General features: G+C 41.2%; 2 protein-coding genes across 2 annotated transcripts in view; both read right to left on the minus strand.

The window, feature by feature from the left end:
• Positions 1-873: 873 nt before the first annotated feature.
• The window catches only part of LOC139721747 (Fanconi anemia group M protein-like), a 147,067-nt gene continuing 131,982 nt past the window's right edge, over positions 874-15,958 (minus strand). The window contains exons 9-10 of the mRNA XM_071633068.1: positions 6,701-6,891; positions 874-1,696 (exon numbers count right to left, since the gene is read on the minus strand). Coding sequence (XP_071489169.1) covers positions 1,421-1,696; positions 6,701-6,891 — 467 coding nt within the window. The 3' untranslated portion in view covers positions 874-1,420. The remainder of the gene's footprint in view (positions 1,697-6,700; positions 6,892-15,958) is intronic.
• On the minus strand, positions 11,942-14,908 carry LOC139721755 (uncharacterized). The gene has a single exon (XM_071633076.1). It carries the CDS (start codon positions 14,344-14,346, stop codon positions 12,967-12,969), a length of 1,380 nt encoding a protein of 459 aa, XP_071489177.1. The 5' UTR covers positions 14,347-14,908; the 3' UTR covers positions 11,942-12,966.

Here is a 15,958-nt window from a genome sequence, read left to right on the forward strand (position 1 = left end):
TGCCAAGTTCAAAAAATTTTTATGAGTGAGATTTTCATGACTCGGCATCGTTCGGCACCTTGGCGCGCGAATGTGCGCGCAAGCGAGGGTGTAGGAGGGGTTTTTCCCCCTGTGGCCTCCCACGGTAGGGAGCTTTTTCAATTTTTAGCCCATAATGGTGCGATCAGGTGCATACTTAAGTGACTCTTTTTTACTCATTTTGAAAGACGTAAGGGAAATATACCTTCAATTGCAACTATCACTTAAATCTTTTGAGCTTTGCTCCTTATTATAGGCTCAAGTTGCAGACTTCGCCAAATGCGTGAGAAAAATGGGTGCCATGCGTGAGATCGTGAGACAGACCCTAAATGCTTGAGTCTCACGCAGAATGCGTGAGACTTGGTAGCTCTGAGTTCCAACTGGCTGTAATTATTCAAACAGTTGTCAGATTTCTATTGATGTTCAAAAGAATTCCACAGGTGCACTTGTGCCTCTGATGATCGATGTTCGACGCCGCCGTCTTGCTGAGCAATCTGAAGATTTATTTTGAACGTTATCATAATGTTGGCCATATTTTGCTTAATATCTATTAAATGAAATGAAATTTCACTCAATGATAAAGCATGTAAAACAAAAGTAAATTCCATCCAGAAATTTGTGCAAAAGTGTAAATCAGAGCTGTATTATGTGAAAATGTTTAAAACTGTACCATCCTGGAAAGCTGGTTTTATCACTTTTCTGCTTAATTTCCACAAATGAAACTAATATGGAATAATCTTCAAGTATAATTTTTAATTGATAGATATATCAGATTAATGCCTGGGTATGCCCAGTCGAGTAATTTTCATCTTTATTTCAGCATTTTTTGCTCAATTACTATTCGCACATCCTTGTGTCTGTACCACCTACCTTTTATAAGAAGGGATAGCAAAAAGTAATTACCATCACAAAGACATATCTTCCTTTGAGAGTGACGAGTCATGATGCAATGCCACATGAATCAATTGTCTTCCTATCTGTGAGGCAGCTCCAGTTCAGCACATACTTCAAATATTTCTTAGTGGCAGCCTCAAACATGGGATCAAAGGGAATAACACTGTTGTTACTCCATCTCTCGAACCTCCTTGGTACTATGTACAAGTATATTTTATATCCTATGGGGACCAGGGATGACATCTCATAGCGCTTTGTACCCAGTGGAAAAGGCGCTTTAAAAATATCAACTATCATTATTATCATAAGTAGTCAATATCATGGGGAATACATATAGCTATGTCATGGCCCACGGGGTGTGCTGAACCCACAGTTACTGTAGTTACTAGTTGCATGCGATCCTGCAATGGCATGGCTTGAATTTTTCATAAATTGTATTTTTGCATCTTGTTGTTTTCTCACATTTCTATATTTGTATGCTATTTTCACAAAAATTTCAGCTTGTATGTTAATCAAATTCTTGGTTTTGATATTTCATATCAGACACATGTTGTGACACAAGAGAAACTGCACTCACTGCCACTTCCTTTCCCTCAGTGACCAGCATGACGATCCTCCCCTGTCGCTTTCGGCCTGTACGACCCATCCTCTGTACCAGCCTAATAGGGCTCTTGTGGGCATCGTAGCAGATGATCAGGTCAACATCACCAATGTCCAGGCCTTCCTCACCAACGCAGGTTGATACCAGGGTGTTGTATCCACCAGACCGGAACTCATTTACCACCTGTTGCAACACATACTTGTAAGATCAATATTGTCTTACAGAATCTTGCAATGTTTGCTGCAGTGACTATATGTGACCTTGCATCACAAACCCAACAAAAAGTCGCCAGACATGGATTTTTTAGCTAAGGGCAGATTCTGAAAGAGCAGACTCTAAGCTTTAAAATGATGTATGACTCAATTCACATAGACTCTCTTAACCTATCTAAAGATCGGAAAGAAAGCACACACACTGGAAAATGTGAACTGAGAAAAGAGGCTCTGAAGCACAGTATCCACTCAAGCGCTTTAGGAATCTTCACCAAGTCGTGCTGGCTGTGTGATGAAGGGAGAAAAAAAAACCTAGGATGTAAACAAATGAAGGGATTATCAGATTAAGCTGAAATTGAGCATGCTCTATTAACACATTCTGTCCATGATCAATGCCAACTTTGAAATCACTAGCATAATCTTTTCAAAAGTTATCAGAGTTGAAAGTATAAGAGTGTGCAAAGGATTTTCAGGAAATGAAAAGGGTCTTCTAACATATACCTGATCACACTATTCTACAATAAGAGGGGTTGTAGAAAAACTGCTGAAAACACAGTTTATGATCTGAAACTTAAGCAGAATCTAGAAGAAGAATAGCACTTTTAGAAGATATGGAAAACTCAAAATTGACTTGGTTGACCTGCTTCACCTTTTTTGAGTCCTCATGTAAAGTCAGGGAGTGTGACCTTTTGTTGGTATTGTGATGCACAGTCACATACTGGTATGTAACATCATTGAACATGGGCAACTGTGTCTGTGTAATAATTACTAATTACTTACAGATTTGATGATCATGTCTAACCAGTAAACTTTGTTCACATGGCGAGTATGACTTGGATAATACCCATATTCAAATCAACACTAGACTAGAACAATTTGGCTGCAGTGCTTAAAGATACTGTATAGTTTTTTTGTTATGGGGCTTCAGGTTTCCAACTTTTTTTGTGAGATAATGAAAAACCTTTTATGGAATATGAAAGAGCATACAATTCTGAGAGGAATTCAAAGTTTATTAGATGAAAATTGGTCTTGAAATGGCAGAGAAATCTTATAACAGGTCCTAATAAAAAGTGGGACCCACCTTTTATCAGGACCATTTTGTGTTTTGATGTCTCACCCATTTCTAAAACTGATTTTTTTTTTTCATATAAACTTTGAATTCCTTTTAGAATTGTATGCTCTTTAACCCACTGAAGACTAGTCCTGAGTATACTCGGGCGTGTTGTAGCAAAATCAGCCAGTCCTCAATGGGTTAAAGGGGCACTTCAGATGATTCTCATAATTTCACATCATGTAGTACATCCACAGCTCCACATATAGATTTGTAGAATTTGTGGTCCTTGAGCAGAGAAACCAATAGTCCGAGAAATCTTAAACAAATTACAATGAACAATGTTGATGACCCACACTGCGTTCAGGCGATCCCCCGTTTTCAAGGAAAGTCCCATTTGCCAGGACTTTCCCCGGCAAACCCATTGTGTGAACGCTCGGTGGGACATTCTCCGCTCCCCTGGCAAGCTTGTCGAGTTCGGCAACAGAAATTCTGGCAGGGGACTGACCTTGACCTCACGAGCTGTTTTCCTCATAAGTGCCCATGCTCAAAATGTGGTAGTGAATCAGGCAATCATATAAATTTGCAATTGGGCGCCCTACAGCACAGCTGAAACCCCCAGCCATGATTTTGTTCCCCTTTCAGTGGGGAATTTCAATACACATGTGGATCTTTGACCGTAAAACTCTCCAATCTGCCGCCGCAAAGTGGAGGATCGTCTGAACATAGGGATAGGAGCTTCACATATTTCAGAAATGTAGCAGTGTAATTCCATTACAATATACAAATAGTAAATAGTCACGAGTGCGATGGTACAAGATTACGCACGAGGTGAAAGATGGAGGCGCTTTATTCAACGAGGTGAAGCCGAGTTGAATAGTGCACCTCATCTCTCATCAAGTGCAAAATCTTGTTCCATTGCATGAGTAAAGACCATACACTAAACAACATCTCGAACGTCGTAAGATGTGGTCCACACAGATTCTTGAATTTAGCACAGAAATGGCAATCATTTTACGTGAAAGATGAATGAGTAGCCGCACAGTCACCGTGTATGTACTACCCGAAGCCGATTGGTTGAAAGTTGTTTACAAAAATGAGTGACAAAAGTATGCGCTTGTAAGCGCGCTTGTAATTGTTAAGTGCGCGTGGCAAACGTTGTGCGATGGAATAAAAACTTTGAGTCAATCGTGAGTTTAACACGGGAGTCAATGGAAATGGGTGACGTCAGCTATGCGCTATCCATTTTTGCTCAAACAAAATTGCACGGCTGACAGCCACAGCGTGCGATCGAACTTGTAACTAAATGTCACGTGATGGGCAATTGACTAATCGGATAGCTATTTTTTTTAGGTGTTGTATAATACTACATGCTAACAAGTTCACCTGTGTAAAAATCTATGCATGCCATTCTCTTTTGGTCTGCTGCCTGGAGCCCCAACTCAGGCATTTTTATGGTGAAGTTGCCATGTCATAGCCCTTGTTCATTGCAATGTGTCATACCCCCACCCACACATAGTGTGTATGGCGGTACATGTATGTATAATCACTCTGATGTCGGCAGTCGGTCAGTCGGACGGTTGGTCCGTTGCAAAATCTTGTGGATTGAACTACTCTCTCATTTTTTGAGCAATTGACCCCAAATTTGTGCCAAATTTCAAGCCAAATGCTCAAAGACTGAGGGAGTTAACTGAATCTACAGTATTTTGTATGAATTTCATTCAAAATATGCTGTTACCATGGCAACGCATTGTTCAACAGTGATGAAAGATTAAGATTGCATATCTATGCATGCTAGAGATCATGTACCAAATTTCAAAACTATATGCTCAAAGACTGAGGGAGTTAGTTAAATCCACAATATTTTTGTATGCTTTTCAGTGAAAAAAAATGCTGTTACCATGGCAAAACATTGTTTAACATCGCAGAGGATGTGTTCTGCACATCTGCATACTGTAGTGGTCACATGTGCCAAAATTCAAGTCAAATAATCAAAAACTCAGGGAGTTAGGTCAATCCACATATTTTTGTATGATTGGTAAAAAAAACTGCTGTTACCATGGCAACAGATTTATTCACACACACAATAAAGGCATCTTGCACAACTACACATTACATTGATTGTATATATATATCAAAAATTTCAACTGAATTGCTATGAAACTGAAAGAGCAGTTTGATCTACAACATTTGGTAGGATTTTTTTAAAATTTGATTCTACCATGGCAACGATCCACAAGTTTTTTATGAAAATATGCTGTTGCTATGGCAAAGCATTATGCAATACTAACGAAAAAGGTGTCTTGCACATCTACCTTTGATAGCGGTCACTTATGCCAAATTTGGGGTCAATTACTCAAAAAAATGAGAGAGTACTTCGATCCACAAGATTTTTTTGCAACGGACCGACCGCCCGCAGGCCCAAATGACCGCCCGCAGGCCCGACCGACCGCCCGCAGGCCCGACCGACCGCGCACAGGCCCGACCGACCGCCCGCAGGCCCGACCGACCACCCGCAGGCCCGACCGATCGATCACCCAGCTGCCCAAATGATTCCTGTGTACCCCCATACACACTACACGTATGTGCAGGTGGGGTATAATAATGCCTCTGTCACCCTTTGGGCAGAGGCATGAAAAGGCATGATCTATCCTTGGGTACATTAATTGTCTTGTATGTCAAAGTCAGACCCTGGTACTTGGGATGGGAATTCAATGACCTAAAATCATGCTAATGTCCCTCAGCAATACTGCAAAATAAGGAACTTTTGAGTGCATTTTAATTTAGCGAATTTCGAGAGAGACAAGATTCGCAAAATTAAAATGCACATGATGAAAGTTCTGGTCTACACTATAAGCATTGAAGGCCAGTGGGAATTTGTGAAAATTTCATGCTGCGAGAAAGGCTATCAGCTCCAATCAAAGGACAAGTTCACCTTCATAGACATGTGGGTTGAGTGAATGCAGCAATATTAGTAGACCACATCAGTGAGAGTTTGAGGAAAATCGGACAATCCGTTAAAAAGTTATGAATTTTTAAAGTTTCTGCTCAGTCACGGCTGGATGAAAAGACTACTATAGCTTGTGATGTCACATGAGTACAACAATATGAAGAAAGAATAAAGAAAATTCAACATATTTCCATTTTTCTCGCATAACAAAAGAACACTCGACTTCTCTCTTTTAGAAGGCAGGGGGAATAACATTACCCTTAACATACGTCAGTAGCAAGTCGAAGAAATGTGCACTTTATTCAAAAAGTAAAGTTTTTTGAAATTCTCTTTTTATTTTCCCTACATAGTTGTATGCATGTGACATCATACACTGTAGTAGTCTTCTCTTCCAGCAGTGACTGCGCAGATACTTTAAATATTTGTAACTTTTAAACGGATTGTCCAATTTTCCTCAAACTTTCACTGATGTGTTCTACTAATATTGCTGCATTCTCTCATTCCTTATGTAGATGAAGGTGGACTTGTCCTTTAACAAAAATTTCATGCTGCGAACACATTATTTTACAGTAGTATACCACCTTGCATTTGCTCTGTGTGAGACTCATGATACACATTGCTTGGCTTTTCACTCACAGTGCGTGTAATTCCTAAGGAGCAAACTGAAATGCTGAAGGTTCAGGAAAATGTGACACAACAAAGTACATAAATATAAACATTAGTATGCCTCTTATCCTGCAGTATGATGCCAAAGCTTGTGTAAGGATAATAATGGTCAAACTGCACTCAGAAAAAGCAGTGCTTACATTGAAGAGGTAACCCAGGTAAAGTAAACTGCATCACATCCATCATACAGTGACTTGCCATATCATAGTTCATCAATGCGACAAGAGTGCACAAAATGATATGGGATATTACATTGCAAAGCTTTTCCCTTTGTGAACTGTATTTCGTAGCATGGGGGTTTTCCTCACCCTAATCTGTTCTTTCTGAGTGAATCCTTTGGTGTTCTTTCCTGCAGAGGCTTGGCCAATAAAACTCATACATCTGATCATAGGCCAATGGTGATTCAGCATGTCTGTGATTTCCTGCACACAGTCCCGGTACTGGGCGAAGATCATTACTCTTGTGTTGGTCCCTGCAGTTTTACTTGCACAGGGCTCGGCTTTCAGTTTTGGAATTAAAAAAAGAGAGAGGCATTTATGATCACATACCCATGATATTTGTCACTCATACTCACAAGCACTACATGATGGTATTCTATGCAGAGGTATAACTGCATGCATTCATTAATGAAAATTTGTGCAAATTTGACCAAGCATTTTCAAGAAGATGAAAATGTGACAGTTGGGTCCAACTTGGTTACCCCCCCCCCCCCCCCCCAGCCCTGTGTGAGGCATTCCTGGATCCACCATGAACAGAGTCAGACTTGCAGTCATGAGCACCTAACGGTAGACCTGGGGTGGTATTCTGAACACTGTTTTATCTCTATTGTAAGTTGTGTTGTAACTTGTGTTGTAAGTCTGTGAGTTACAACACCGCTAAAACAGTTGTAAATCGGTATTTTGAAAACTGTTTTAATCGTGCTTAAGTCATGATAACCACAGCCATCGCAATAATCATATCCAAAAGGAAATATTGTTAGAAATAGCATTTAAGACATTTCAACCAAAAAGATTGCTCCCTTGGGCAAAAGCGCCTTGCTTAACTCTGCACGTTTTAACAAGCGCTCATTCTCTGGCATGCGCACAAATAGGACAATGGCATGTGCAGGTAAAGAGAGCCAGAGATAAAGTAAAGTTACAACAGAAGCTTGATCATTATGCCTTCTTACCGGTTTTGACGTATAGTTGGTGCGGTAGGGGATTCGCAAAGTTATCTCAGATTGAGTCTTTTTATTTGAAATTTTGTTTAAAACATAAGAAGATATCTGGTGTTCATAAGAGGAACCCAAGTTTCATGATTTATGGGGAACTAGATGCTTCTAAATTAAGTTAAGCCCTTGCAATGCCAACTTATTGTTGCTGTCACTATCTTCACAAGATATCCCTCACAGATCAATATCAAGTCAAGTTCCATCATGGAACCTTAGACTTCTACTACTTTTCTCAGGATTCGCGCCATCCCCAGCAAAAAATATTTTTGAAACACCCAAAGGAACTTATAATGAATTCTTATTGGTGAAGATAGTGAAATCATATTAAAAAAAAAAGTTTAATATTTTGAAAGATATTTTTGAAATGAATAGTGCTTAAAATAAACTGCCGACGGTGCCGGTAACCTTTCTGTTCATGCGTTTGTGTTTTATCTAGACGTCTATGTGCATAATTATGCTACGTGTATGTACTTGCAATGTTACTGTTACCAAATTTTGTATTGTGGAATGAGTTTACATTTTGTCAAACTGCTACATCTTTTGCCTTTCTGTACATACATTGTTTTTATTTTTTGTATATCTTTTTTATTTTGAACTCGCATACCACAATATTGAGTTAATGAATTATCTCACTATCTAACATAAATTAAAACGAAAGTTACAACGGAGTTAAAACACCTTCCACCCTGTTTATCTCAGAAGCATAAATTTGCACGGGGCATGACTTACAACAGAAGATAAAACAGTTTTCAGAATACCGTGTAATCTAATGGGTGTTCAGGTTTCCGCCCACTGTTATGCCCGTGCGCACACCCTAAGACAATGGTATGCGCAGGCAAAGAGTGCGCAAGATAAAACACAAGTTACAACAGAAGTTACAACAGAGATAAAACGGTGTTCAGAATACCGATTTGCTACAACAGACTTACAACAGAGATAAAACGGTCTCAGAATACCACCCCTGTGCACTAAATGTATACAAGTAGCCACTATTATTACAGTCATCAACATACTTTAATACCTATAGCACAAACTCAGCTCTATCACTTCTGGTTCTACAAAACAAGATTTGTAAATATGTGTGGCGCTCCGACAAAATGAGTCATAAGTCGCATGGGGAGTTTTCCCATATAAATGAGCCAAAAATGAAGGGGAAGCATTGTTCGGGTCGAATTTTTTTTAATGACTGATTTTGATTCCTTGATGTTTTATCTATTTGTACAGAAAATTTCAGCCTGTAAAAATGAGTACGTGTCCCAAATCACAGTTTTTCTGAGACAATTTTTTTCGGTTACATTTTTTTTCCGAACGCTCGCCTTTGCGTTGCGTTTCGCACCTATTGTTCTTGCCTGATTGAGACTCCGCCTCTGTTTCTAGGGTGTATGCTAATGAAGCATTGCTCTTGACCCCATCGAAGACAAAGCATGGTGCACGTGGTGGCGTCAGCGGCGGCGAAGGATTTAGAATTATGCAATAACAGTGAGCTGACCAAGGCTATAGATTGCATGACCAGCAAGGTGTGTTTGATACATGCACCATATTTCACGAAGTGGTGATTGATGTAACGCAAAAATGGCGCTGAAAAAATTAATTCCAAAGAACGATCACGCAAAATTTATGATACTTTATCAATGAGCTCATACATGAGCATGTATCGAACTTGAAACCTCTCTATGCGTGTGTGTACTTTTACAACGGTTATTGGCCTCATTAATGAATTCATTCAAATAATTATAACTTTCGTTCCCTGGTATGTGACTTGCTGTTTAAAGTTCATCTTTGGAAATATAGTAGGGCCTAAGTTGTCAATTATTCTCGTTTTTATAAAGTCGGCAATTTGTGTGATAATTAGCCAAATGTATGTAATGCGTAATATTATTTCCCTGGTTAATAAAACTTATTGCCCTATTTTCTTATGATGGTTTGGGCCGCGACGGCATGGAGAGAAATTGGAAGACAAACATTATTAATAGGAAGATTAAATGAGAACTTACCTGTTTGAAATTTAATCTTGATTTTATAAGTAAGTCGTAGAGAAGAGACTACATGTCTCATCGGGTGTAATATGAGATCCCGCTGGTCACGTGTGTGGCAATTTTTTAAAGCTGTACGAGACTACAGGATATATTGATAGGAAGATGAAGATGTTGAGAACTTTACCTGCATAAGGCTACGTAAGTCGCAGGGTGGGAAGAGGAGGGATGTAGTCTCTTCTCTACGACTTACTTATAAAATCAAGATTAAATTTCAAACAGGTAAGTTCTCATTTAATCTTCCTATTTTATTACGTAAGTCTCCGATCGAGACTACATGTCTCATCGGGTGTAATATGAGATTTCAAAGCCCTGTAGTCACGTACAGAACAATACATCTGTAAGCCATCAACGGCATCACTACAGACAGACATACCTGTGCACTCTGTGCAGACTGCCATTCCATATGCAGACTGAAGTTGCCAAGTCACATTTTCAGTAAAGCCTGGGCAAATTGGTTAGTATCTTGTAAGGGCTTGCAATAAAACTTGCGGAATGTCTTCTCAGCCACCCATCCAGCCCTTGAGAGGATTTCTGACACAGGCACCTCACTCCTTTGTGCTGCTGACGTAGAGGCCGCCCTTGTGGAGTGAGCACTGAAGATCTGTGTATCGACACCAGCGTCATGTAGGACAGTCTTAATCCAACGTGCAATTGTTTGCTTTGATGCACGACGGTGAGGCTTCTTATAAGCTACTAACAAATGTCTCTCCATCCCTCTTAGATTCTGTGTCCGCTGCACATACTCTTTCATATAATTCACTATGCACAATCTCCTATCTGGAGGGTACGCATTTAGTGTGACACTGAATCCCGTATTTCCAGGCTTGTTTTGTTTCAGTGTGTTCTCAAAAGAAATCTCAACAGATGATTTTTTCCACCTCATCCTGTCCAGGTGGATAACATGAAGAGACTGCACCCTTTGTGCAGAAACAAGTGCTATCAGCATAGTCAATTTCTGAGTAAGTTGCTTCAGATTAAGTGCCTTGGATGGAGACAGCTTTCTGAGGTAGTCCAAGACGACTTTAACATCCCAGATAGAAGAGTAGCGAGGAGCAGGCGGCTTTAAATGAAAAACTCCTTTCATAAACCTATTTACAAGTGGGTGCGACCCAAGAGGCTGTCGTCCACCATCAACTATGAGAAACGTGGAAAGGGCACTCCTGGCTGTATTCAGGCTACTGTATCCAACTTTTTCTTTGTCTAACATATTTGTAAGAAATGCAAGGACATCACAAACTTGGACATTCAAATAATTAATGTGTCTCTCTGCACAAAATCTTTTCCATTTTCTGATGTACACCTGGTACTGTGCTTTAGTGGATCCTTTCCACGACGCAGCTATGATGTCTATTGTCCTTTGTGTGAGGCCCTGCTCTGCGTAAAGTCCCTTCCAAGCCTGCAACATAATAGAGACAAGTGATTATTCAAAGGATGTGGGGTGCCTGAAACTGGTTGACATAATAATGTCTTACTCTTTCGAATTAACATGGGTTCCTCAACCAGCATACTCTTAAGGATAGGGTACCAAACCTGTGTTGGCCAATTGGGCACCACTAAAATCCCACATGCCTCATCCTTCTGAATTTTCTGCAAGCACATTGGCACTAGATTGAATGGGGGAAAGGCATAAAACTCCCACTGACTCCAATCAACTGTGAAGGCATCTACTGCCCAGGCCTCTGGTTCAGGCCTCCAAGAAATATATCGGTCTACCTGTTTATTTAGGCGGGAGGCAAACATGTCAATTTCAGGCACACCAAATCTCCTGATTATTCGTTGAAATATGCTCTTATTCAACATCCATTCTGTGCTGTCCGAGAATTTTCGAGACATGTGATCTGCTTCAATATTCAATCGCCCAGGTAGGTGAGCAGCTGTAAGCCAGATGTCCTTACTAATACACCATTCCCAAATATCAATGGCCATTTGATTACATTCAGGAGATTTTGTGCCACCCATATTGTTCAGATATGCGACAGCCGTTATGTTATCTGCTCTAACAAGTACATGATTGCTCCTTTTCTCTGAGCAAAAGGCTTTTAGCCCATGACTAACTGCTACCATTTCTAGCAGGTTAATTTTATTCTGATTTGCCTCTTTCAACTCATCACTATTCCATCTGCCACCTGTTGAAGTGCACAGATTTGTTGCCCCCCAGCCTTTACCACTGGCATCTGTGTGGATTTCCACATCTGGTTTTGCCCTCTGCATTGGGCTAAACTGTGACTCAAGGTTCCATATCCACCACTGAATTTCATGGATGCTTTCTCTTGACAAGGTCATATGCCTATCGAAATGTCCCTTGTTCCTTGCAAGGGGAAGAATCTTGTCTTTCTCTAAGGCTCTATAATAGAGAGGGCCATATTGTACTGCTGGGAATGATGCCACTAGTTGTCCAATAACCTTTGCAACTGTTCTGATAACAGGTTTCTCAGTAGCCAACAGTTCTTTACAAGACTGCTTTATGTTCTCCTGTTTTTCTTTTGGAAGCCTAACACTCATATCCAGAGTGTTCAGATTGAAACCCAGAAAGGTAATCTCATGAGTAGGCTCTAAAACTGATTTTTCAGGGTGAACAATAAACCCCAAATTTGATAGCAACTTAGTAGTTGCGCTCACTGCTGCCTGCATTTCCTCGGCAGTTTTTGCAATGATAAGTGTATCATCTAGATATGCAATTACAATGTGGCCCTGCTCCCTGAGCGTTGCCAAAACAGGCTTTAGCAGTTTTGTAAAGAGCCTTGGTGCTGAACTAAGCCCATTGGGAAGTGCTTGAAATTGCCATAACCTTCCCTGCCATGTAAATCTCAGGAATTTTCGAGAATCTGGGTGGATAGGAACCGTGAAGTATGCGTCTCGGAGATCGACTGAAGCTAAATAATCTCCCGGAGAATAAGCGGTAGAGCTGTCTTGATATTATCCATCTTAAAATGCTGATACAAAATACTCTTGTTTAATTCTGTCAAATCCAAGATGACCCTGAGGCCGCCATTCTTCTTTGGCCTTGTGAAAATATTTGATATGAATTCCCCTTCTACATGTTCACATGCTTCTATGACATTTTTCTCAACCAGCTTGTTGATTTCTTCCTGAATCGAGGCCATTTCCTCAGAATTTCTTTTGAATTCATGAAGGGGTTTTTCCCTACAAGGGGGATATTTAGCTGGGTCAAATTCAAGCTTGTAGCCCTGTACAGCTTGCAAAATATATGTATCAGATGTAAGCTCTCCCCAGTTGTGCATATGTAGCTTCAGTCGACCTCCGACTGCAATATCATTGACATTAGATGTTATTGTCTCCCTTACCTCATCACTGTTTGGGAGTTGCTCTATTTCATCCTGCCCTGCCCTTGGCCGAGCTTCCGGTACTGTGGGGCTTGGCGTCCCTCTCGAGACGCTGTCGGGGTAAACGTATGGGGAGCTTGTGGGGTCCTCTTCCTCCACTGGTTTCGTTGGCCTAAAAAAGGCCTAGATGTGCTCCCTGACGAATCCGCGTAGGATGTCCGCGACACCCAACCAGCTTCCTTGTATCTGCGTTGAGACCCTTGGCTTGGGTAGGGGTGATAGGCCGGCTTGGGTCTTTTAAACCCGCCTCTCATCACTCCGGCCGCCGCTTTGTGCTGGTCTTGCAAGTCCTTTACTTGCTTGCCCAAGTCATCCCCAAAGAGATACTTGGTTACAGGGTTTGTTGGTTTGCAGAGATGAGTAAATTTCGCGTTCAGATCCGGCTTGATCAATTCTTTACGAAGAGCATTCATCTCAAAGTTTGCGTTGCACAACAAAGCTAGAACGTCTTGCTGTTCGGGAGATATGTTGCTTGGATCGAGCAGGCTGACATAAGCCGAGATACCTCTTGTTAGGGATTTTTGGACCCTCTGAAGTTTCACATCCTTCGTACGAACAGGGGCAGAGAGGTTGTCCCAGATCGTCTGATTCACTTTCGGGGTGTCGATCCCTCGACAGTTCGACGGCACTGGGTATTTGCTACTTGTCTCATCGAGCACTTTCTCTTCCAGATGATGGCTCATCAAGTAGTTGACAGAGCTTGCTAGCTCCTCATCAAGAGGCTGTCCAATATCTGATGCCACCGCAAATTTAGCAGCAAAAGCTGGTACTGTCTGTGCTTCTGCCCTATCCACGCACGACTCCAGCTCTGAGCTATGCCCTGCACTCAAGGCATGCACCATGTCATCATCCTCAACATCCATTTCTTCTGTATGTGCCAAGTCATAATCTGCACTAACGCTAGAAGTTGAAGCAGAGGCTGAATCACTTCCACTGCGATCAAGATGTCGGTCTGGCTGTGCATGTCCCATGCCTGCCACCCCTTCCCTTTTACTGGGAAGAGCCTCCATGAACTGACAGAGCAAGCCTTCGAGTCTATCAAGACGACTGTTTACGGTCCCAAAGTTATCATTTGTCAACTTTGACGAGTTGGATTTCGTAGCAATCCGAGGCCGAGTCGCCGCTACCGCCGCGCGGTCGCCAGCCTCCATCACCGCCGGTACTCCCCGTCCACGGCCCGTGTTGGCAGCCGTACCTTTCGCTGCCGCTGCGCGGTCAGCTTGGCTAGCACTCACCGCCTGTTGTGACTCCATTGCTGCTCTGTTTTCGCCCGAAGATTCTGCCGCTGCGCGGTCAGTTTTCTTCTCTTTGTTTTCTTTTTCCGCGGCCACGCCAGCGGATCTTCTATCCTTCTGTTCTTTCATTATTCTGATAAGTCCGAAAGGAAGAATTTCCGCGAAATTCTTGAATATTCGAGGGTTGTGAAAAATCCTTTTCACACACACAAAACGCGCCAACGAATTGCCACACACGTGACCAGCGGGATCTCATATTACACCCGATGAGACATGTAGTCTCGATCGGAGACTTACGTAATAAAATGCCCAAATAGCTCGTGTTCCCTTTGTAGGATATTCTGACTCTTGTCATCTGTGTATTTTTTTTAGGACCTATTTGAGAAAGTGACAGAAAGCTGTGTCGCTACTCAAAAGTGTGCTTCTTCATTTAGTTTTTTTTGTTTTTAAATCAGAATGTTTGTAATGATAGCTGTTTGTCTTGTATTACGTGTAGTTGACATGTGAGAGGTCAAGTCTGCAAAGAATTTGGCTAACAGCTTTGCAAAGTAGCAGCGCTAATTGCCTATTGAATTGTGTATTCTGAGGAATTCCAAATGAAAGAACTCAGACGACACTGTTCACTCCTTGTATCCAAGTAAACCCCGCATCAACGAAGCCTTGAACAATGAAAGGTAAACTTTCTGCTATCAAGGGGTGGATAATCACTCAACCAGTATTCTTTCATTGCCATTGATAGCAGAATCAGTGACGTAATGGAGCAACAGTGTTGGAGGATCGGCATTATGTCTGCTAATTTGTAAAAGAATTTTTCAGTAACCTTTTGTGTTCACAACCACAGTCAGGGACTCTAACTTACTTTATCTCCTACAGGGACGCTAACTTACTTTATCTCCTACGGGCTATCGTTACTATCTTAAAACGTGAATTTTATGAAAGGTTAAAAGTGATCGTGGAATCAGTTCTTCTGCGTGACACCAGGCTTTTATAATAGCATACCAAGCTTCAATCATTTACCTGTATAGTAGTCTGGTAGGAATGGGGGGTCCCCATGCACCCCCCGAACACATTTTTTTAACTTACTTTTTTGTAACCCTTAGGGTGTCTAGTTAATGAATTTCTTTGTTCCCAAGAAAAAATCGTATCCCATGGGGGTCATTGGCGGCCATCTTGGCAGCCATCTTGGATTTTCAGGGAAAATCATTATCTTCCATAACTTTTGAACTACACAGCATATAATTATAAATAAAGCATTTCTGCAGGGTAAACATGACACGAGGAATCGATTGCAATGGTTATTTACATGATTAAAGCAAGTCTGAAACAAGAAAAGCCTAAAAACATGCAAATTTCGGTGTCATTTTCACCGAAAACTACCCAATTAGTTTAACTTTTGAATTACACAACATACAGGGACAAATAAAACAGTAATTCAGAGTTAATACGGCATGAGGAATCGTTTGAGAGAGTTATTTACATGATTAAAGCAAGCTACATACAAGAAAAGTCCAAACATGCGAGGAAAACCAGTGTTGTTTACTCTAGAAATATTCCCAAGTAGTCTATATACATATATACATGACAATCTCATACCTCCTAAGAGTAAACTTACCTCTTTTTCTTAACAGTCTGGTAGGAAAGGGGGGGGGGGGGGGTCCCGTGCACCCTCATTTTTGTATCCCTTAGGGTGTCTATTTGATTTTTTTTTGTCTCCAAGTGAAAATCGTGTCACATGGGGGTC

This window comes from Diadema antillarum, unplaced genomic scaffold (assembly GCF_040938485.1).
Source record: "Diadema antillarum isolate AM-2024a unplaced genomic scaffold, OU_Dant_1.0 scf00000149, whole genome shotgun sequence".
NCBI lineage: Eukaryota > Metazoa > Echinodermata > Echinoidea > Diadematoida > Diadematidae > Diadema > Diadema antillarum.